Source organism: Trichomycterus rosablanca, chromosome 3 (assembly GCF_030014385.1).
Source record: "Trichomycterus rosablanca isolate fTriRos1 chromosome 3, fTriRos1.hap1, whole genome shotgun sequence".
NCBI lineage: Eukaryota > Metazoa > Chordata > Actinopteri > Siluriformes > Trichomycteridae > Trichomycterus > Trichomycterus rosablanca.
Window position 1 is genome coordinate 2,542,013 of NC_085990.1, and position 24,559 is coordinate 2,566,571.

General features: G+C 42.6%; 1 protein-coding gene across 1 annotated transcript in view; it reads left to right on the top strand.

Annotated features, from left to right (window-relative positions):
* Nucleotides 1-24,559, top strand: part of npr1b (natriuretic peptide receptor 1b) — a 48,378-nt gene that overhangs the window by 11,670 nt on the left and 12,149 nt on the right. Inside the window, exons 2-12 of the mRNA XM_062991559.1 lie at nt 2,055-2,242; nt 5,089-5,202; nt 8,031-8,172; nt 19,403-19,497; nt 21,082-21,217; nt 21,315-21,399; nt 22,247-22,367; nt 22,444-22,518; nt 22,606-22,683; nt 22,779-22,883; nt 24,414-24,485. Of these exons, the coding sequence (XP_062847629.1) occupies nt 2,055-2,242; nt 5,089-5,202; nt 8,031-8,172; nt 19,403-19,497; nt 21,082-21,217; nt 21,315-21,399; nt 22,247-22,367; nt 22,444-22,518; nt 22,606-22,683; nt 22,779-22,883; nt 24,414-24,485 (1,211 nt within the window). The remainder of the gene's footprint in view (nt 1-2,054; nt 2,243-5,088; nt 5,203-8,030; nt 8,173-19,402; nt 19,498-21,081; nt 21,218-21,314; nt 21,400-22,246; nt 22,368-22,443; nt 22,519-22,605; nt 22,684-22,778; nt 22,884-24,413; nt 24,486-24,559) is intronic.

Sequence of the window (24,559 nt, forward strand, 5' to 3'; positions counted from 1 at the left end):
TTCTATTCCTGCACCACAGGGTGCACCTGGACTTAACAAACGCTTCAGGTGTTATTGCTGACTGAAAATAAAACACAGTTATTGGACCTCATGCACTCAGACACACATAAACACACATAAACACACATAAACACACATAAACACACATGCACTCAGACACACATAAACACACATAAACACACATAAACACACATAAACACACATACACATAAACACACATACACATAAACACACAAACACATGCACTCAGACACACATAAACACACATGCACTCAGACACACATAAACACACACAAACACACATAAACACATGCACTCAGACACACAAACACACATAAACACATGCACTCAGACACACAAACACACATAAACACATGCACTCAGACACACATAAACACACATAAACACACATAAACACACAAACACACATAAACACACAAACACACAAACACACATAAACACACAAACACACACAAACACACATAAACACATGCACTCAGACACACATAAACACACATAAACACACAAACACACATAAACACACATAAACACACATAAACACACAAACACACATAAACACACAAACACACACAAACACACATAAACACATGCACTCAGACACACAAACACACATAAACACATGCACTCAGACACACAAACACACATAAACACATGCACTCAGACACACACAAACACACATAAACACACATAAACACACAAACACACATAAACACACAAACACACATAAACACACAAACACACACAAACACACATAAACACATGCACTCAGACACACATAAACACACATAAACACACATAAACACACAAACACACATAAACACACATAAACACACAAACACACATAAACACACAAACACACATAAACACACATAAACACACATAAACACACATAAACACACATGCACTCAGACACACATAAACACACATACACATAAACACACATACACATAAACACACAAACACATGCACTCAGACACACATAAACACACATGCACTCAGACACACATAAACACACATAAACACACATACACATAAACACATGCACTCAGACACACAAACACACATAAACACATGCACTCAGACACACAAACACACATAAACACACATAAACACACATAAACACACATAAACACACAAACACATGCACTCAGACACACATAAACACACATGCACTCAGACACACATAAACACACATAAACACACATACACACAAACACACATAAACACATGCACTCAGACACACATAAACACACATAAACACACAAACACACAAACACACATAAACACACAAACACACATAAACACACATGCACTCAGACACACATAAACACACATAAACACACAAACACACATAAACACACAAACACATGCACTCAGACACACAAACACACATGAACACACAAACACACATAAACACACATAAACACACAAACACACACACACACACACAAACACATGCATACACACAAACACACATGCACACACATGCACACACACAAACACACATGCACACACACGCAGACACACATGCACACACACGCAGACACACAAACACACATGAACACACAAACACACACAAACACACATAAACAAACAAACACACACAAACACACATGCACACACATGCACACACACAAACACACATGAACACACAAACACACACAAACACACATACAAACACACATGAACACACAAACACACAAACAAACAAAAACACACACGCAAACACATGCAGACCTCTTTCTTCACACATGCACTTAGACACACACACACACACACACACACACACTCGTATCTAGCAGTGTTGTGCTGACACTTTGCTCCTGCTGTATGTAGACGTAATCTTGTTAAGTCTATCGATCATCCCACCAGTGAGAGGAAACTGGGGCTAATGGGTATAGTGGAAGGTCTATATATAAACTATTGACTTAAAGGAAAAAGTCACTTCTAAAATATACGAATTTAGGACTTGTAAATAAATAATGTTTACTTTTACGTGTAATAACTGTGGGTTTGTTGTTTGTTTGGTGTAGTGGTGTTTGTATGCTGCGCTCCAGACATCTTTCGGCAGCTGATGGTGCACTTCAGGAAGGCGGATCTTCCTCAGGAGGAGTTCGTCTTCATTTACATCGACGTGTTCGGCCGCACTGTGTCCTCCCAACCTGCCCAGCCCTGGGCCAGGGGGGATGCTGATGACCAACTCGCAAAGGAGGCTTTCCAGGTGGGTCTAAGTCAAGACTTGTAAATCAAACTTGTAAATGTAAACAATTATTAATTTTACAATACACTTATCAGCTATAACATTAAAACCACCTCCTTGTTTCTACACTCACTGTCCATTTTATCAGCTCCACTTACCATATAGAAGCACTTTGTAGTTCTACAATTACTGACTGTAGTCCATCTGTATCATCTATACTTTTTAACCTCCTTTCACCCTGTTCTTTAATGGTCAGGACCCCCACAGGACCACCACAGAGCAGGTATTATTTAGGTGGTGGATGATTCTCAGCACTGCAGTGACACTGACATGGTGGTGGTGTGTTAGTGTGTATTGTGCTGGTATGAGTGGATCAGACACAGCATGAAAGGGGGTAACAAAGCATGCAAAGAAACAGACGGACTACCGTCAGTAATTGTAGAACTACAAAGTGCTTCTATATGGTAAGCGGAGCTTATAAAATGGACAGTGAGTGTAGAATATATTTAAACGTACATTGTTATAGATAGAAATGATTAATCTTTATACTCTCAACATGTTTTGTGGATATTCCATTACTGCCTGACTCTCACTCATTAATCTTTATATTTAAAGTCGTTTCTGTGATATCTATAATTGTCATTGTTCTAATTTAAAGGTTAATGAGGGTTTAATTGAAAAGCACAGATGATCGTTTATTCTGAGTGTGTGCTATAATTGAGGTCAGTCGTTTATTATGAGGTCTTTATTTTATTATGCATATTGTATATTTAATACTTAATACTTAATATTTAATCTCTCCTTTTATGCCTGATGCTTTACATACATGTGCTAAAAACCAACCAGTACCAACCAGTACCAACCAGTACTAATTACAGCTTATTTGTGACTTATTTGGTCATGTCCAAGGTCTTGTCCATGCAGTAATTTTTAGTATATATATACAAACTGCACAAGTGTTATCAATCCCTGATTTGCAATAAAACAATGTGTATCTACACGTCAAAATCATAATGCAGGAACATTTATTCTTTTACTAATTTATAATATTTAAGTCAGGAAAATTAATTCATTTACGACATTACGCCAAAGCGACTTACAATTACTGATATAGTTTGAGCAATTGAGGGTTAAGGCCTTGCTAAGCCTTGCTTAGGGGCCCAACAGTGGCAACTTGGTGGTGGTGCTTGAACCGACAACCTTCTGATTCTGATTACTAGTTCAGTAACTAGAATCGTTGCCCGATTCAAGTGAAAAATGAATTTTCTTGGGTCTCCAAAAAGACGATCTTACGTTTATTAATGTAAAACACAGTTCAATAAGCCAACAAACAATCAGGTAGAAACAGCATTCAGAATGGTCTTAATCAGACTAGTTTATTCAGACTGAGGTGTACACATGGACGTGTTCTATTTCAATTCGGCTGAAATAATTGGATTAGCCATATTTGTATTTCCTGTCTATTCCTGTAGTAAATCTAATTATGGATTGGAGTAGGAGTAGGGTCCTGCTTATACAGCGGTACCTTGAAACTCAACGTCAGTCAGTTCTGGGAGTGGTGTTGAGTTTTAAAGGCGTTGAGTTTTGAGGTATTTTTTTCCCATAAGGATGTTTGGAGAACCTGTTAATGCGTCCATGGTCCCGTGGATCTGCATATATTTATATGTCTCATGTAAAATAATGAGGTGGTTTTTGACACTTATACACTGAAAATAACACAAATATAATATAAACACACTGAAATACAATTCAAAACAGTTAAAAATCAGTAAAAACACAATTAAAGCTGCACTTTAGGTTTACTTCTATATTGTTTCCTTATGCTTCTTAATGGTGGAGATGCTTGACCTTGGGATACCGTATTCCGTTCAGCACCGGTGCATTCACATGAGAAGCGGCACAATAGCTTTTGTGCTGCTGTGCCGTTATGTCCTATGAAGTGTGACGCCGGTGCACAAAACTTAACGTGACTTATTGTAGTAAAACAGCGAGTGAGGAATTTAATTAGTGGAGGAACTTATGAGCAGTAATAATGAAGAGAAGTTTCATGTTTATATGTTGTCTATGATGACGTCTTACTGCATCTCTCAAGCCAAGCGCTGACAAAGCACGTTGAGTCTCAAAAATGTTAAGTTTAGGGGACGCTGAGTGACAAGGTACCGCTGTATTTCCTTTATGAGGTGTAAAGTCGCCCCTTTGAGTAACACAATGTCAAAACACCCACTTCTATTCTGTATACTTTCTAATCTACTGTATTTAGACTAGTATCAATTCCAAGACCCAAGTCAAGACTTAAATCTTAAAAATTTTTTATTTCTGTAATAAATAAAGCAATATGTGTATTAATATTTATTTAAGTCTTTTATATTTCTCTTTTAGTTCCCTGTTTCTTGTGAGGTTTTGTTCATCTATATAAATTAAAGTAATAGGAGCAACCTGAAGAGCAATCCGTGAAGTTTTAATATATCAGGATTTATTTCTACACTCCAAACACACACTGGAACTGGTGCGTCGATAAACGACGATAAACTCCAGTTTGTACAGGGTGGGAAATTGAGAGAAGCGAGAAGCAGCACAGAAACACCACAACATTTTTATTCTGTGATGCAGGTTTATTTTATTATTATTCAAATAATTCCTGAGTCCTTCTGCTCCTCTGCTCTTCCTACCTCGTGTGTCCTTGAGATTTACTCGTCTGATGTGTAAGAATTCCAGACGCACATGCAGACTCGGTTAGGTCGTTTACTGCGGAGGATAATGTGATTGAAGTCGCCCTTGGCATCCATTGAGCATCACAGACGTGGCAGGACGGAGTTTCACTCTTATTTATGGCCTTGTGTTTTTTTCTGCTGCTGCTTTGTTTTCAGAACGTGAAGATCCTGACGTACAGAGAGCCGCAGAATCCAGAGTACAAAGACTTCGTCGCTGATCTGAAGGCGGATGCAAAGAAGATGTTCAACTTCACGGTGGAGGATTCTCTGGTAGGTGAAGCTCACTATAAGAGGGACTCGCTGGTACAGGTAGAGATATTAGTGACCAAAAGTGGCAAAAACAACACTATATGACCTAAAAGTATATAGACACCCACTGTGATTATTGAGTTTATATTTTACGTATGTACCTGAAAATCTATACTGGTGGCAAAAGGTCACAAAACAATCTATACTATATGACCAAAAATATGTGGACACCCATTGTGATTATTGAGTTTATACTATATGTGGCAAAAATCTATACTGGTGACACAAGAGTGTTAAAAACTCTAAAAACACTATATGTGGCATAAATCTATTCTAAGGGCAAAAACATTGGGGAAGGAGGGGACCAAATTTACTACAGAAGTAGGGGGGGGGTATATTGTCTAAGCAATTGAGGGGCCCAACAGTGGCAACCTGGCAGTGGTGGGGCTTGGACCAGCGACCTTTTGATTACTAGTCCAGTACCTTAACCACTAGGCTACAACTCCCCCTGAACAACTGTTAGGAACACTGACAGATCGCCTTTATTTGTCATACACAAGAGTGTTAAAAACTCTAAAAACACTATATGTGGCATAAATCTATTCTAAGGGCAAAAACTCTACACTATATGTGGCATAAATCTATTCTAAGGGCAAAAACTCTACACTATATGTGGCATAAATCTATTCTAAGGGCAAAAACTCTGCACTATATGTGGCATAAATCTATTCTGCGGCAAAAACTCTACACTATATGTGGCATAAATCTATTCTGGGGCAAAAACTCTACACTATATGTGGCATAAATCTATTCTGGGGCAAAAACTCTACACTATATGTGGCATAAATCTATTCTGGGGCAAAAACTCTACACTATATGTGGCATAAATCTATTCTAAGGGCAAAAACTCTACACTATACGTGGCAAAGATCTATTCTAGGGGCAAAAACTCTACACAATATGACCAAAACTCTGTGAACACCCATTGTGATTATTGACTTTATACTATGTGTGGCTAAAAATCCATACCCATTGTTTTGAAGCGCTCCATTAGTTAATTAAAAAGAAATCAGAAAATCAAAGCTCTCGCTGAATTATTGCTCCAACCTGGTACTGCACCAGTTCGCTGCAAATTACACACACACACACACACAGTTTCACGTTCAATTTTCTATGATCTTAGGCAGAACGGTACATGAGGTCACTCCACCTCATCCATCATCTCACTGACAGTCCAGTACTCACCCGCTTGAACTTGCAGGACCTTGAAGAGATGCAGCCTCTCACTGTGGATTTATATTTAACCCCGGAGGAATTAGAACCCAGAATTCAGCTTCTGATTGTGTTTATTTAAATACTGAACGTCCCAATAGAATCTTGATAAGCTAATAAAGCAAATAACTTGGAGTTGGCTTTTTTTTTTTTTTTTTGGCAACTTTTGTGTTTTTTTATCCTCTGTTCCAAATATATTAGGAGAAACTTTATAAAAAACAGTCATGAACAGATGTTTGTGGCTTTCAGAGTTCCAGACTCTCACAAAAATCTTTCATATTAATTATATAACTTGCATGCACGTCTGTGTGTCTCATTTCTGCGCTCTATTCCTAGAATAAGTACACAAGATCAAGATTTGGTCACATTTTCTGTACGACAGCCCAAAAATTTTATCAAATCTTACTTATGTGTCATTCCAAGCAAGGTTGCAGCCAAGAACTGAACATTGGGGAAGGAGGGGACCAAATTTACTACAGAAGTAGGGGGGGGGGGGGGACGCTTTTATCCAAAGCGACTTTCAGTACTGGGACAGTATATTGTCTAAGCAATTGAGGGGCCCAACAGTGGCAACCTGGCAGTAGTGGGGCTTGAACCAGCGACCTTTTGATTACTAGTCCAGTACCTTAACCACTAGGCTACAACTCCCCCTGAACAACTGATAGGAACACTGACGGATCGCCTTGATTTGTCATACATTAAAACCACCTCCTTGTTTCTACACTCACTGTCCATTTTATCAGCTCCTCTTACCATATAGAAGCACTTTGTAGTTCTACAATTACTGACTGTAGTTCATCTGTTTCTCTACATGCTTTGTTAGCCTCTTTCACCCTGTTCTTCAATGGTCAGGACCCCCACAGAGCAGGTATTATTTAGGTGGTGGATGATTCTCAGCACTGCAGTGACACTGACATGGTGGTGGTGTGTTAGTGTGTGTTGTGCTGGTAGGAGTGGATCAGACACAGCAGCACTGCTGGAGTTTTTAAATACCGTGTCCACTCACTGTCCACTCTATTAGACACTCCTACCTAGTTGGTCCACCTTGTAGATGTAAAGTCAGAGACGATCGCTCATCTATTGCTGCTGTTTGAGTCGGTCATCTTCTAGACCTTCATCAGTGGTCACAGGACGCTGCCCACGGGGCGCTGTTGGCTGGATATTTTTGGTTGGTGGACTATTCTCAGTCTAGCAGTGACAGTGAGGTGTTTAAAAACTCCAGCAGCGCTGCTGTGTCTGATCCAGTCATACCAGCACAACACACACTAACACACCACCACCATGTCAGTGTCACTGCAGTGCTGAGAATCATCCACCACCTAAATAATACCTGCTCTGTGGCATTGAAGAACAGCATGAAAGGGGGTAACAAAGTATGTAGAGAAACAGATGGACTACAGTCAGTAATTGTAGAACTGCAAAGTGCTTCTATATGGTAAGTGGAGCTGATAAAATGGACAGCGAGTGTAGAAACAAGGAGGTGGTTTTAATGTTATGTGCTTTTAATAAATGATCATTTGTACTGATGACGTCACGTTTTCTAGTTCGATTTCTCAAACGTACCTCCTTATCTCTAGATGAACATCATCTCTGGAGGCTTCTACGATGGCCTCATGCTGTACGTTCATGCACTAAACGAGACCTTGGCGGAAAATAAAGGAAGGCTGAGTAAGGGTCAAGAGAGCATCACCAAGAGGATGTGGAACAGAACGTACTACGGTAAGAACCTTCAATAATAGGGATGAAACAATACACTCTATCCACAATGTGATGCGATTCACGATACTGGGTTCATGATTTTTTCCCGATTTTTAAAACTGAAATTGAAGACAAATGATGACAAAATAAAATAAAATCCTGTATTTGTGCTTATCTTTTATTTATCTAAATAATGAATGTCCTTTTATTTCTGAGGTTTGGTACAAACTATGCAAAACTATTTTGAATTAAAACCCCGAATCTGGCAACCAGGCATATAGCTCCAGTGACGTCAACCAGGTGAGGTGTACAGCGCCCTCTGCTGTTTGAAGTGAATATCGATTCATTTTACATGTCAAACTGGATTGAATCGTGGAATTTTTGAATCGGTTATTAACTGTCTTGGGGTGCATCGTTACATCCCTAATCAATCATCCACTGGGTCTGTCTGAAAACCTAGTGAGCTGTCTTGCTGCCTGCTGCCTACCTGATCAGCTGCCTCAGCAGAGAGGGTTCTAATAAGACATCGAACTCATAAGACTGTAAAATGTGTTAATGTAGAGAGATCACGAGGTTTTCAGACTTGAAACTTGCAGAACTTGCACGTCATGGCCGTTGAAGCTAAAATGCTCGATTTCACATCAAATCAATATACAGAGAGACTAAAAATGTACACAGACCTTAACAGATTTAGACTTTTTGGAAGTTGAATTAAGGTAGCAGTGTGTAGTACGATACTCAAAGGTGGCTTATTTTCACCTCTTGATGTCTGTATAAACTTTTATTCAGGCCCTACATATACATACACTGACTAGACATAACATTATGACCACTAGGTGAACACTGATTACCTCTTCATCACGGCACCTGTTAGTGGGGGGGATATATTAGGCAGCAAGTGAACATTTTATCCTCAAAGTTGATGTTAGAAGCAGGAAAAATGGGCGAGCGTGAGGATCTGAGCCAGTTTGACGAGGGCCAAATTGTGATGGCTAGACGACTGGGTCAGAGCATCTCCAGAACTGCAGCTCTTGTGGGGTGTGTCCCGGTCTGCAGTGGTCAGTATCTATCAAAAGTGGTCCAAGGAAGGAACAGTGGTAAACCGGCGACAGGGTCATGGGCGGCTAAGGCTCATTGAAGGCTGGCCCGACAGACGAGCTACTGTAGCTCCGATTGCTGATGAGTTCATGCTGGTTCTGATAGAAAGGTGTCAGAATACATGGTGCATCACAGTTGCAGGGCTGTTTTGGCAGCAAAGGGGGACCGAGACAATATTAGGAACGTGGTCATAATGTTATACCTGATTGGTGTATACAGTGTATCACAAAAGTGAGTACACCCCTCACATTTCTGCAAATATTTTATTATATCTTTTCATGGGACAACACTATAGAAATAAAACTTGGATATAAGTTAGAGTAGTCAGTGTACAACTTGTATAGCAGTGTAGATTTACTGTCTTCTGAAAATAACTCAACACACAGCCATTAATGTCTAAATGGCTGGCAACATAAGTGAGTACACCCCACAGTGAACATGTCCAAATTGTGCCCAAAGTGTCAATATTTTGTGTGACCACCATTATTATCCAGCACTGCCTTAACCCTCCTGGGCATGGAATTCACCAGAGCTGCACAGGTTGCTACTGGAATCCTCTTCCACTCCTCCATGATGACATCACGGAGCTGGTGGATGTTAGACACCTTGAACTCCTCCACCTTCCACTTGAGGATGTGCCACAGGTGCTCAATTGGGTTTAGTCCATCACCTTTACCTTCAGCTTCCTCAGCAAGGCAGTTGTCATCTTGGAGGTTGTGTTTGGGGTCGTAATCCTGTTGGAAAACTGCCATGAGTTTTTCGAAGGGAGGGGATCATGCTCTGTTTCAGAATGTCACAGTACATGTTGGAATTCATGTTTCCCTCAATGAACTGCAGCTCCCCAGTGCCAGCAACACTCATGCAGCCCAAGACCATGATGCTACCACCACCATGCTTGACTGTAGGCAAGATACAGTTGTCTTGGTACTTCTCACCAGGGCGCCGCCACACATGCTGGACACCATCTGAGCCAAACAAGTTTATCTTGGTCTCGTCAGACCACAGGGCATTCCAGTAATCCATGTTCTTGGACTGCTTGTCTTCAGCAAACTGTTTGCGGGCTTTCTTGTGCGTCAGCTTCCTTCTGGGGTGACGACCATGCAGACCGAGTTGATGCAGTGTGCGGCGTATGGTCTGAGCACTGACAGGCTGACCTCCCACGTCTTCAACCTCTGCAGCAATGCTGGCAGCACTCATGTGTCTATTTTTTAAAGCCAACCTCTGGATATGACGCCGAACACGTGGACTCAACTTCTTTGGTCGACCCTGGCAAAGCCTGTTCCGAGTGGAACCTGTCCTGGAAAACCGCTGTATGACCTTGGCCACCATGCTGTAGCTCAGTTTCAGGGTGTTAGCAATCTTCTTATAGCCCAGGCCATCTTTGTGGAGAGCAACAATTCTATTTCTCACATCCTCAGAGTGTTCTTTGCCATGAGGTGCCATGTTGAATATCCAGTGGCCAGTATGAGAGAATTGTACCCAAAACACCAAATTTAACAGCCCTGCTCCCCATTTACACCTGGGACCTTGACACATGACACCAGGGAGGGGCAACGACACATTTGGGCACAATGTGGACATGTTCACTGTGGGGTGTACTCACTTATGTTGCCAGGTATTTAGACATTAATGGCTGTGTGTTGAGTTATTTTCAGAAGACAGTAAATCTACACTGCTATACAAGTTGTACACTGACTACTCTAAGTTATATCCAAGTTTCATGTCTATAGTGTTGTCCCATGAAAAGATATAATGAAATATTTGCAGAAATGTGAGGGGTGTACTCACTTTTGTGATACACTGTATGTGGTCGTCTAACCTAACATACTTCCTTCCGATCGTGCTTCTCTAAACTGGCAAGTCCATGACAGCGGTCCTACAATTGGTCCTGATTGTATTTGCAAAATCCAAACTTATAAAGCTATTTTTTATTATTTTTTTAACAGTGGCCCTAATACACTTAAGTTCAACGGCTCAACATCAGCTTTATCGTTTTTAAATGTTTTGTATATGTATGGAACATCCCTGTATTTTGATGTTAGTTTTGCTATTCTGGGCTGAGGTATAAACCCAGGGCGACACAGTGCACCCGACGGCTGGTGTGTTTTGTGTCTGTAACCCTCTCGAGTGATGGAGTCACATCCAGCTGTCGGGTGAATAATGTCACACATGCTGGGAAGGGAATCGATTTAAAGATCAACAGCTGTTTTAACCTTTCGCCGCCCTCAGAACAAACAGTTATAGCACAGTCTGCATCCCCATGCACAGCAGGAGTTTGTAGCTCTTCCTGAACACGTTCGTGACACAAACTAGTGAATGAAATGTGCATCAAAAATCAGTGTGATTTAATTGTGTTCAGCTGTATACAAGCTTGAGTTCATGGGGAGTAATTCATTAGTGGGAGTGATTATAGAACAGTGCTACAGGACCCTGGAGCAGTAAAATTGTGCTGCTTCAGGTATTGGCAGCGCATCACATCTGTGATCAGGTTTTCCGAGGGAATCGAACCTATTACGATCCTGACAAGAAAGAAAGCAGAAATAAGCGAGGAAGAATTACAGTTTGCCAGGATAGCAGACGTCATAATCATCGGTGGCTCTTTTGTGGTTAGATTGTTGCCCAGCATTACTAAATCTGCTTGTTATTTAATGAAAATAAATTCCAGCAGTCGTGGTCCAAAATATAGTTGAAAACTGTACCAGGGTGGAAACTATAAAGCAGCAAACAGACATTTAACCATAGAGTGAGTCGAACCCGTGCGGCACGGCGGCTCGGTGGGTAGCGCTGTCGGTCCTGGGTTCGATCCCCAAGCGGGGCGGTCCGGGTCCTTTCTGTGCTGAGTTTGCATGTTCTCCCCGTGTCTGTGTGGGTTTCTTCCCACAGTCCAGGGACATGCAGTCAGGTTAATTGGAGACACTGAATTGCCCTAAAGGTGAATGTGTGTGTATGTGTGTGTGCCCTGCGATGGACTGGCACCCTGTCCAGGGTGTTACTGTGTGCCTTGCGCCCATTGAAAAGCTGGGATAGGCTCAAGCCCCCCCCTAACTGGATAAGCGGTTAAAAAAGGGAGTGTGTTGAACCCATGTTAATGTTTATAATCATGTCACACACACACACACACACACACATTTTTATAGTTAATTATTACTGCTTACATTTAGTATTATGTATATCTGTATTTTTATATATACAGTATATATATATATATACAGTGGGGCCAAAAAGTATTTAGTCAGCCACTGATTGTGCAAGTTCTCCTACTTAGAAAGATGAGAGAGGTCTGTAATTTTCATCATAGCTACACTTCAACTATGAGAGACAAAATGAGAAAAAAAAAATCCAGGAAATCACATTGTAGGATTTTTAAAGAATTTATTTGTAAATTATGGCGGAAAAAAAGTATTTGGTCACCACAAACAAGCAAGATTTCTGGCTCTCACAGACCTGTAACTTCTTCTTTAAGAGGCTCTTCTGTCCTCCACTCGTTACCTGTATTAATGGCACCTGTTTGACCTCGTTATCTGTATAAAAGACACCTGTCCACAGCCTCAAACAGTCAGACTCCAAACTCAACCATGGCCAAGACCAAAGAGCTGTCGAAGGACACCAGGAAGAAAATTGTAGACCTGCACCAGGCTGGGAAGAGTGAATCTACAATAAGCAAGCAGGTTGGTGTGAATAAATCAACTGTGGGAGCAATTGTAAGAAAATGGAAGACATACAAGACCATTGATAATCTCCCTCGATCTGGGGCTCATCCCGTGGGGTCAAAATGATCATGAGAACGGTGAGCAAAAATGCCAGAACTACACGGAGGGACCTGATGAATGACCTGCAGAGAGCTGGGACCAAAGTAACAAAGGCTACCATCAGTAACACACTACGCCGAGAGGGACTCAAATCCTGCAGTGCCAGGCTTGTCCCCCTGCTTAAGCCAGTACATGTCCAGGCCCGTCTGAAGTTTGCCAGAGAGCATATGGATGATCCAGAAGAGGATTGGGAGAATATCATGTGGTCAGATGAAACCAAAATTGAACTTTTTGGTAAAAACTCAACTCGTCGTGTTTGGAGGAAGAAGAAAAACCCAAGAACACCATACCTACTGTGAAGCATGGGGGTGGAAACATCATGCTTTGGGGCTGTTTTTCTGCAAAGGGGACAGGACGACTGATCCGTGTTAAGGGAAGAATGAACGGGGCCATGTATCGTGAGATTTTAAGCCAAAACCTCCTTCCATCAGTGAGAGCATTGAAGATGGAACGTGGCTGGGTCTTCCAGCATGACAATGATCCCAAACACACCGCTCGGGCAACGAAAGAGTGGCTCCGTAAAAAGCATTTCAAGGTCCTGGAGTGGCCTAGCCAGTCTCCAGACCTCAACCCCATAGAAAATTTGTGGAGGGAGTTAAAAGTCCGTGTTGCCCAGCGACAGCCCCAAAACATCACTGCTCTAGAGGAGATCTGCATGGAGGAATGGGCCAAAATACCAGCTACAGTGTGTGCAAACCTGGTGAAGACTTACAGGAAACGTTTGACCTCTGTCATTGCCAACAAAGGTTATGTTACAAAGTATTGAGTTGAACTTTTGTTATTGACCAAATACTTATTTTCCACCATAATTTACAAATAAATTCTTTAAAAATCCTACAATGTGATTTCCTGGATTTTTTTCTCATTTTGTCTCTCATAGTTGAAGTGTAGCTATGATGAAAATTACAGACCTCTCTCATCTTTCTAAGTAGGAGAACTTGCACAATCAGTGGCTGACTAAATACTTTTTGGCCCCACTGTATATATATGTATTTTTATTATAATTCCTAAATATGTAACTAAGCTTTGGCAATACGAATGCCCATATGTTATTCTACGTAAACTATGTTTGAGTTTAAGTTTATACCCCGTCACTGTGTGACACTCGCTGGACTTCTTATGGCCAACAGTAGAGCGTCAGATCATCTTTTATTTCAAATCGAACTCAGTTTTAGGCGTTTAGGCAGAAACAAATCTACAAAACACTGCTATGAGCTGTTATAACCGCTTACGCTCAGCCAGAAGCTAAGTGAAGCACACCTGGAGAATAAATGAGAGAAAGGAACAACGCTGAGCGATAAGATCATCGATTCCATCTGTACTCGGTGTGAGAAAGACAAAAGCTGTAATTTCCTCTCCGGTTGAATTAAGATTGGATCTGAACAGAAAACGCCACCCCTCTGTCTCCCAAAAACCTGATACTCTGATACGCTCTGATAGTGCTACACAAAGGTGACGGTCTGGATCGAAATCGTTCACCGTTTATCTGCTGTGTACAGAAAGGACGCATGAAAGGAAAAAGCCCACGTGCGTCTCGTCGGGCAGCGCCAACAAAAACACGGTGTTTTTTACCTCAGTCTTATTTCTGTGGCGTCTAATAAAAAGAATGACGTCCTTTTCACAGATGATCCAGATAATTCATCACAAAAGAGGATTGTATGATTACGGTACCATTCTGTCTAACTAATACGGCTATTCTGCTTTCTTTTTCCACGTGTCTAAAAGCTTCTAGCAGTACGTAAAATGACTAATTATTTAATGTTGTTATAGTAAAGGTAAACAGGGCTGTTTTATCCTAAATAAGAAGTTTAGGGTGACTACATATAGGGGTGGGATATTAAGCCGGATGGGGTCTCTCTCATTTAACTAATGCAATTACGGCCTCTGCTGGCTGATTGATGGCGCCTGCACAGAGACGAGGAAAGAGCGCGCTGATCAGGGTGTGTCTCTCCGTACACAATGCTGATCCGCATTAGCACTCGTCAAAGTGTAGGTGATAAGATGCATACGGCTGCTGCCTACAGGGGGCGTGGGTTAGCTTTGTTCTCCTCAATCAGAGCCGGGTCGGCATTGGTGGAGAGGAAGCATGACGCAATCGGGTGATTGGACGCGCTAAAAAGGGAGAAAACTGGTTGCCTGGGTTGGTTTGTGGACTGCAGTAATTCTTCCAACACTCATCTCTGCCCTCTTTGTGACTTTCTGAGCAGAATGAACCACTCACAGAATCTTTTCTCACACAAAGTAATCAAACCTTGATGGAGGTGGTGAGCACAGATGGAGGGCTGAGTAAATTCCCCCTGAATGGTCAGTTCAGTGAGTTTGTGACTGTTTTTTCCAGAAATCTAAAACACTTAAGCGTGGACAAAGCAGAGCTGCTGATTGTCAGAGGCAGGCAGACAGAGGAAGTCTCGGTAGCAGAAATTGTGGCTCCATCAAAATGTAGATTTGAAAAAAATTGAGACATTTACAAAAATTATTTTTGACTTATAGAGAGATTGCAAGATTTAGGCTTCGGTTAATGAGAATTTAACAATCTCAGCAGGTCTTTCTGTATCAAAGAACGTAGTTAAGAAAAGGCCTGCCAAAGAGGGCATGACCCACTGCAGCTCTGACCATGATAAAGTGTAAAGCAAGAATAAACAAATAAATAATCAAAGAATTCGTATAGAGCCATTAATTTATTAAAAATTACAGAATACATTTCAAATAAATAATTAATTTCAAGGAGCTGCAGACCTGATCAGTAGTGCTTCTGTCAAACGTCAGTTCTATACATTTATCAGTATATAAATAATTCCAAAAGTGAGATATTCCGAGGACACCGGGAGACAGAATGAAGCAACGGCTATAAAAAGTGAGAGTGTGATTAATTCAGGACGGGCAGACAGGAGGACATAGACGGATGGAGGGAGATACACCAGGGTGCAGACAAAAAGCCAGATTTCAAAGAGCAAGTGTCAGGACTGAGACTCAAGCAGCAGCTTCTGGACCGAACTGATTAGAACCCGGGTCCGTGCAGGCAGAGCAATCGCACCACACACACGAGGACGGAGGAGCAGATGATCAGAAACATCACCGTAAAGAACGCAATGGGGAGAATCCGGTGAAATGTAATCTGTACCTATCACAAATAAACACCTGACAATCATCCCACAGCAAAGACCCACAGAAATTCCTGAGCTCTGGGTTCGAATCTCAGCTCCCCCTAGCAGGCACAACTGGCAGTGCATGCACTGGCTACTAAGTCTGTTGGGTGGGAAAAGACAGGATTATTAGGAGGATGGGGTCATTTATATATATATGTGTGTGTGTGTGTGTGTGTGTGTGTGTGTGTGTGTGAGGGATCTTCAAATACGAGGATCTTCTGAGAGACGCTTATAGTCCGGATTTAGCTCCATCTGATTTCCACCTTTTTGGACGCTCAAAGAAGCTTTAAGGGGAAGAAGATTTTCATGTGATGATGTTAAAGTAGTGGCACTGATTTCTGGATCAGTGTGGTGTTTCAAACAACAGCCAATGAGAACGCAAGATACGGGGTTTGGAAACCCAGGGGAGGAGTGTAAAAACATGGTACAGGGGCGTAATATAGTTTATATCAGAATACATCAGCATACACAAGCTTTACAGTATTTGTGACCTGATTGTCCACGCCGAACCATAATACCCACACTGCATTGCAAAAAAAAATATATTAACCTCCGACTCACTACAGAACAGACGCCCCCTGCTGGTCGTGTTGCCAAATCCACTCAGATTCATTTATTTTTTCTCTTTGCTTTTACGCTGCACATTAGCGCACAAACTTTGATCTCTCGCTTCTTGTTGACGTGCATGTTTGGACGTGGTGTCATTAAACCTCTCGTCACTTCTCGCGTGTGTTTTCGTGACAAAACGTAGTTTGGGAGACCAGACAGACTCATCCTGGTGATAGATGGTGTAGTGTGTGACCCCCTATAGCTGATCAGTCGTGTAGTGTGATAAGACGTCCGATAGGCGCAGTCGGAGAGCATCAGGAAAAATGGTTTAGACGCTTAGCATGGATGCGATTGAGCTGATGATAGAGTACAGTGATACAGAGGGTATATAGTGTGTAGAGCATCCATAAGTTCCATTAAAATAATAAATAAAGAGGGTTATGTGTGAAAGCTGGATATTTAGGTGGGTTATTATCTGATCTGTTTTTGGAGTGTGTGGAGTCTGGCTGTAATTGTCACGGCTCTTTTGATGACCGCTGGCTAATAGCTGTAATCACGGTAGCCAGGGTACCGATGCGGTTGACAATACGGCAGCGTTTGACGGGGCACATTCGTGTTATCACGGTTCACATCACCTTCACCTGCCGCCCGTATCTGTTCCTTTATGTCGTTCCTGTTCCCCGTCCCTGTCGCCGCCGTCTCTGTCTCCCGTATGGCTTTGACATTTACAAGCTGATAATGGCGGAGCTTTTCATATCTGTTTAAATGTCAGTGCTGGTGTCCCACAAGCGTGTGCCTTCTCCCAGGTACTGCTCGAGCACTGCCAGGGTCGTTTCAGCGGAAAATGAATGTGCTGCCCTACGACCTTATCACCTGGACACAGAGTCTCACCTGCAGCAGGGAAATAAAACCAAAAGTGTTTTTATCTAAAGCGACTTACATTTATGACATACAAATACATTTGAGTAAGTGAGGGTAAAGGGCGTTGCTCAAGGGCCCAACAGTGGCTTTTGATGTTTAGTCCAGCACCTTAACCACCGAGCTACCACTAACCCTGATATTTTGAAATGATGGCATCATGCACGTCGTGGGGATTCATCAGCTGCACAATTCATGTTAGGAATCTTCTGTTCAACTACGTCTCTAAATCTGATTCAGATCTGGGACCTGAGGAGGCTGTTAAAATACATTATTCTCATCACCATCTAGATTCAACAGACCCAGATCTGGCACTGGTTTTCCTCTCTCTAACTGGTGAGTTTTGGTAATATTGTGAACACCGTGTCCTCAGATTTCAACCAGACTGGATGGAGCCCAGCGTTACGGTATCAGATAAAGCATTATGCCAAAGAGAGCCGGTAAATCTCTGTGGAATAGAAGCTTAACTGTCAGTTAATAGGAACGATACGACAATCGTCCGCACCTCCATGCCCCTTCTGTCTGCCATATTTGGCAGGGCAGAAGGACATGATTTCGTAACACAGCCAATCTTCACGTCAGGTGGGCCCCTTACAGATGCAGCAGATACAGCCGATCCATCTAAAAGTGTGTGTGTGTGTGGTGCATTTTGAGATCCTTTCCTGTTTATTTTCCTCTGCGCTTTCTCATTAATAAGGCACCGATACCAGCTTACTGGATATTTTTTGTATTTTGTGACATACATATTATACATACATATTTTTTGGTCTCTTTGTTAATATATGAACAGAAAATACAGGAAATATGCATAATACACACTTTTGACGGCCGCTCAGGTGGCGCAGCGGTAAAACACGCTAGCAAACCGGAGCTGGGATGTCGAGTACATCGTATCCAATCTCAGCTCTGCCATCCGGCTGTGCTGGGTGGCTAAATGAACAACGATTGGCTGTTGTTCAGGGAAGGAAAAGCAATTATGACCTCTGCTGGCTGGTTGATGGCGTCTGCACAGAGTCGAGGAATAATGCGTTGATCAGGGTGTGGCTCTCAGTGCACAAAGCTGATCCACATATAAACTCACATGCAGGTGAAAAGCTGCAGTCGGTACTGCCCACGTGTCGGAGGGGGCGTGTGTGTGTGTCAGTTGCGAAGCTTCTCAGTCAGTAGTGGAGGGTTGTATCAGTAGAGGTGAAGCGAAACGCAATCAGGGGAATTGGATACAACCAGATTAGGGGGAAAATTGGTGGAAAAAAGCAGCGCTATTATTCAACCCCAGTATCAGTACTTGGTGGAACATGATTTTGCTTTAATAATCTCTAATAATTTGTCCATTCTTCTCATCCAAAAGCTTCCAGCTTGTTGAGGTTTGATGGCTTTCCTGCTGCAACTGCTTCCTTTAAATCCCACCAAAGATTTTCTATCAGATTAAATCTGGAGGCTGAGAAGATCCATTTCAGGATATTTCAGGACTGATTTGGTTGGTTGGTTGGTTGGTTGGTATCTTGCTGGACAGTCTGATTATCACCAAGGTTCAATTTGACAGCAGATGACAGAACAGTCCTCATCAAAATATCTTGGTACTTCTGTGAAACCGTTCAGTCCAAAACATCCCTCAATCATTCACACATGTCTGTGCAGACTCCATGTTTGATTTGCTGTGTGTGCTGTGTGTTGTATAAGCTGAATTGTCCTCACGTATCTGTGATGTGTGTGTATTGTGTGTGTTTGCAGGTGTAACAGGACTCGTGCAGATAGACGAGAAGGGAGACAGAGAGACAGATTTCGCTTTATGGGACATGACTGATATCAACACTGGGGTTTTTCAGGTACGGGCTTGTTCTTTACGTCTCACACACCAGGTCTCGTGTGTGTGTGTGTGTGTGTGTGTGTGTGTGTGTATGTGTGTGTGTGTGTGTGTGTGTGTGTGTGTGTGTGTGTGTGTGTTATTCAATAGAACACTTTTATTTTGACTCTGTTATTGCTGTGTTCTTTCAAACACTAATAAACACACAACACGTAAACATGTTAAAGGTACATTTAAGGGTTCTCTGATTATCCAAACAGCATAATTACCTCACTGCATTCAGTCCAGTTCTCCCAGTCGTCCCAGTGCTTGGTTGGCCAATTAAACGTCCAGTTAAAGGTGATCTGGTGTGCTGTTGTTTCTGTCGGAGTGTTTGTGTGTCAGAAACTAAGCAGTGTTGAATCGATCACTCAGTAAATGTATTCTGGTTGTGTCGTCTCTGATATCATCTTAAATAAAGCGTCTCTAATATAATATTTTTAATTAATTCTAAACTAAGCGTGATAAAGCGGTCGCTCCTTTTTAGATTGCTTCAACTATGGCACATTTATCACACTAATTTACTCAATTTATTTATTTATTTAAGAACCGACAGCCACCCGACAGTCATATAACCAAAATAACTGCGTGCTATGCACTTCAATCGCATAATGAAATGAACTCTCCGTTATATATACCACCTCCTTGTTTCTACAATCACTGTCCATTTTATCAGCTCCACTTACCATATAGAAGCACTTTGTAGTTCTACAATTACTGACTGTAGTCCATCTGTTTCTCTGCATGCTTTGTTACCCCCCTTTCATGCTGTTCTTCAATGGTCAGGACCCCCACAGGACCACCACAGAGCAGGTATTATTTATGTGGTGGATCATTCTCAGCACTGCAGTGACACTGACATGGTGGTGGTGTGTTAGTGTGTGTTGTGCTGGTATGAGTGGATCAGACACAGCAGCACTGCTGGAGTTTTTAAACACCTCACTGTCACTGCTGGTCTGAGAATAGTCCACCAACCAAAAATATATCCAGCCAACAGCGCTCCGTGGGCAGCGTCCTGTGACCACTGATGAAGGTCTAGAAGATGACCGACTCAAACAGCAGCAATAGATGAGCGATCGTCTCTGACTTTACATCTACAAGGTGGACCGACTAGGTAGGAGTGTCTAATAGAGTGGACAGTGAGTGGACACGGTATTTAAAAACTCCAGCAGCGCTGCTGTGTCTGATCCACTCATACCAGCACAACACACACTAACACACCACCACCATGTCAGTGTCACTGCAGTGCTGAGAATGATCCACCACCTAAATAATACCTGCTCTGTGGTGGTCCTGTGGGGGTCCTGACCATTGAAGAACAGCATGAAAGGGGGCTAACAAAGCATGCAGAGAAACAGATGGACTACAGTCAGTAATTGTAGAACTACAAAGTGCTTCTATATGGTAAGTGGAGCCGAGTGTAGAAACAAGGAAGTGGTTTTATTGTTGTGGCTGATCAGTGTATACACCCCACAGACACAGCCATTTTAAATAATCTCTCTGGAGACACAGTTAGCTGTTAGTTTGCTGTTAATTATTTACGTTTATTTACTGTTTTACTGTTCAGATCGTGGCAGTGTATAACGGCACAAAGAAACAGATGGAGACACTGCCTGGCATGGCCTTTCAGTGGCCAGGGGGCAGTGTACCCCCCGATATGCCCTTCTGTGGCTTTAAGAACGACAACCCGGCCTGTATCGCGAGTGAGTACTGTACCGCAACTTCTCACCATCTCTTTTACTTTTCGTGCTTAGCTCCATTCAGTAATAAAAGCCTCGTTCTCCTACATTTCCATTTCAGAGACTATTACAGTGCATCAGATGGTAACTATCGTGGTGTTCTTCATCCTCTTCATCATCTTCACCGTCATGGTCTTTATATACAGGTGAGTGGATGCGTAAATAATTGCTGAAATAAACACACAGGCTCTTTAATTCATATTGAAAGGTTTGGGTTTGAATCTCAGCTTTGCTACTGCCAGGCCAGGCGCCTATGAGGGCTATGATTAGCTCGTCTGAAGGAGGGAGGGCTGTAGAGATTCCTAAAACTGCTGCAATTACGACCTCTGCTGGCTGATCAGTGCGTGACTCTCTGTGCTTGATACGAATCCCCACTCACCACTGGAGTTTTTAAACACCTCACTGTCACTGCTGGACTGAGAATCGTCCACCAACCAAAATACCCAGCCAACAGCGCCCCGTGGGCAGCGTCCTGTGACCACTGATGAAGGTCTAGAAGATGAGCGACTCAAACAGCAGCAATAGATGAGCGATCGTCTCCGACTTTACATCTACAAGGTGGACCGACTAGGTAGGAGAGTCTAATAGAATGGACAGTGAGTGGACACGGTGTTTAAAAACTCCAGCAGCGCTGCTGTGTCTGATCCACTCATATAACACAGCACAACACACACTAACACACCAGCACCATGTCAGTGTCACTGCAGTGCTGAGAATGATCCACCACCTAAATAATACCTGCTCTGTGGGGGTCCTGTGACTACAGTCAGTAATTGTAGAACTACAAAGTGCTTCTATATGGTAAGTGGAGCTGATAAAATGGACAGTGAGTGTAGAAACAAGGAGGTGGTTGATGATCTCTGGGTCGTTCCTCCCAATTGGTCAGCTAATCAGTCACAGGTGCACCATGGGAATTGTAGTCTTCTGAAAGTCACACAAAGAAAACCCCGTCTTCTGACTTCTAGAGTCTTCTGCTTTCTTTCACATCCACAGAAAGCTGAAACTGGAAAAGGAACTGGCCGCTCAGCTCTGGAGGATCTTCTGGGAGGACCTGCAGATGAGCAATCTGGAGAAGGTGCTGCGCAGCGCGGGCAGCAAACTCACCCTGTCACTGGTAAGCACTGGTTTTATTTTCATTTCACCTTCTGAAGGGCTGTAGGGTCTCGAACGCTTTATTCCTCTCTCCTCAGCGCGGTTCGAACTACGGCTCGCTCCCGACGGCAGACGGCAACTTTCAGATGTTCGCTAAGACCGCCTACTTCAAGGTACAGAGCGATTATATGGACTGAATTCTGTCTAGCTGCTCATCTGTCCAGCACTGCTCATCCGTGACATGTTTATCTCGTCCACAGGGAAACATCGTGGCTATCAAATTCGTCAACAGAAAGCGTATCGAGCTGACCAGGAAAGTGCTGTTCGAGCTGAAGCACGTGAGTCTCAAAAAAATAATCACTTTTTTTTTTGGAACAGTAGGTGATCATCATCACACACGTCATGACTCCGTCTGTCTGTGTTTGGCTTCCAGATGAGGGACGTTCAGAACGATCATGTGACCCGCTTCATTGGGGCGTGCATCGACCCGCCCAACATCTGCATCATTACGGAGTACTGCCCACGAGGGAGTTTACAGGTACAGCCGGCCTTCCTCACACCCCACCGTTCTAGAATCTACCATGTACCCTTTTTGATTTCGTGGAACTTACATAACAAAGTCGTGCGTCTGTCGAGTGGCTGCAGTTGTAGCCTAGCGGTTAAGGTACTGAACTAGTAATCGAAAGATTACCACTGTTGCCACTGTTGGGCCCTTGAGTGAGGTCCTTAATCCTCAATTGCTGAGACAATATACTGTAAGTTGCTTTGGAAAAAAGCGTCTGCTAAATTAGGGTGACTATATTTTGGTTTTCAAAAAAGAGATGGGGTGGGATGGGATGGGGGTGTGGCAGATTTAATGTAATTGGTGGCACAATGGCAATGTACAGTATATGGGGTAGAGGTTTAAATAGTTGCCAAATGCATCAGTAACCATGCAGGTATGTTGTTGACCTTTAATTAATTAACTATTATGGTCAAATACTTTTCGTACATCAACAAATTAAAAAACACCTATAAATAAAAATTCCTTTTTTTTAGTTTCTTGGACATATTGCGTATTGGATCATTCTCAGCACTGCAGTGACACTGACATGGTGGTGGTGTGTTAGTGTGTGTTATGCTGGTATGAGTGGATCAGACACAGCAGCGCTGCTGGAGTTTTTAAACACCGTGTCCACTCACTGTCCACTCTGTTAGACACTCCTACCTAGTTGGTCCACCTTGTAGATGTAAAGTCAGAGACGATCGCACATCTATTGCTGCTGTTTGAGTCGGTCATCTTCTAGACCTTCATCAGTGGTCACAGGACGCTGCCCACGGGGCGCTGTTGGCTGGATATATTTTTGGTTGGTGGACTATTCTCAGTCCAGCAGTGACAGTGATGTGTTTAAAAACTCCAGCAGCGCTGCTGTGTCTGATCCACTCATACCAGCACAACTCACACTAACACACCACCACCATGTCAGTGTCACTGCAGTGCTGAGAATCATCCACCACCTAAATAATACCTGCTCTGTGGTGGTCCTGTGGGGGTCCTGACCATTGAAGAACAGCATGAAAGGGGGCTAACAAAGCATGTAGAGAAACAGATGGACTACAGTCAGTAATTGTAGAACCACAAAGTGCTTCTATATGGTAAGTGGAGCTGATAAAATGGACAGTGAGTGTAGAAACAAGGAGGTGGTTTTAATGTTATGGCTGATCAGTGTATTCTCTCGACATAAAATCTATTCCAGAAGTCCCTGTACTACCCTAATGCGTTCGTTTTTAAATAGTCTTACGATGTATGCTCCTACAGGGCGCCACCTTAAAGTGGGTAGCACTGTCGTATCACAGCAACAGCATTCCATTTTGAGTCCTTTCTTTATGGAGTTTGCATGTTCTCCCAGTTTCTGGGTGTCTTGGTTTTCTCTGGGTGCTCCGATTTCCTCCCACAAGGAGAAAGACATGCAGTCGCGTCAACTGGAGCTACAAGAAATTGCTCTAAGTGTGATGGACTGCCGACCTGCCGGGTTGTTTCCTGCAGACTTAACTGAACTTCTAACTTTGTGCCTTGTTATTTGTTTAGGACATTCTGGAGAACGAGAGCATAACACTGGACGGGATGTTCAAGTATTCGCTGATCAACGACATTGTAAAGGTACGAATCTGTCTTATCTTTGGCTGTACATGATCACACTTACGTCTCCTTCTTAATATATAAATATATATAAG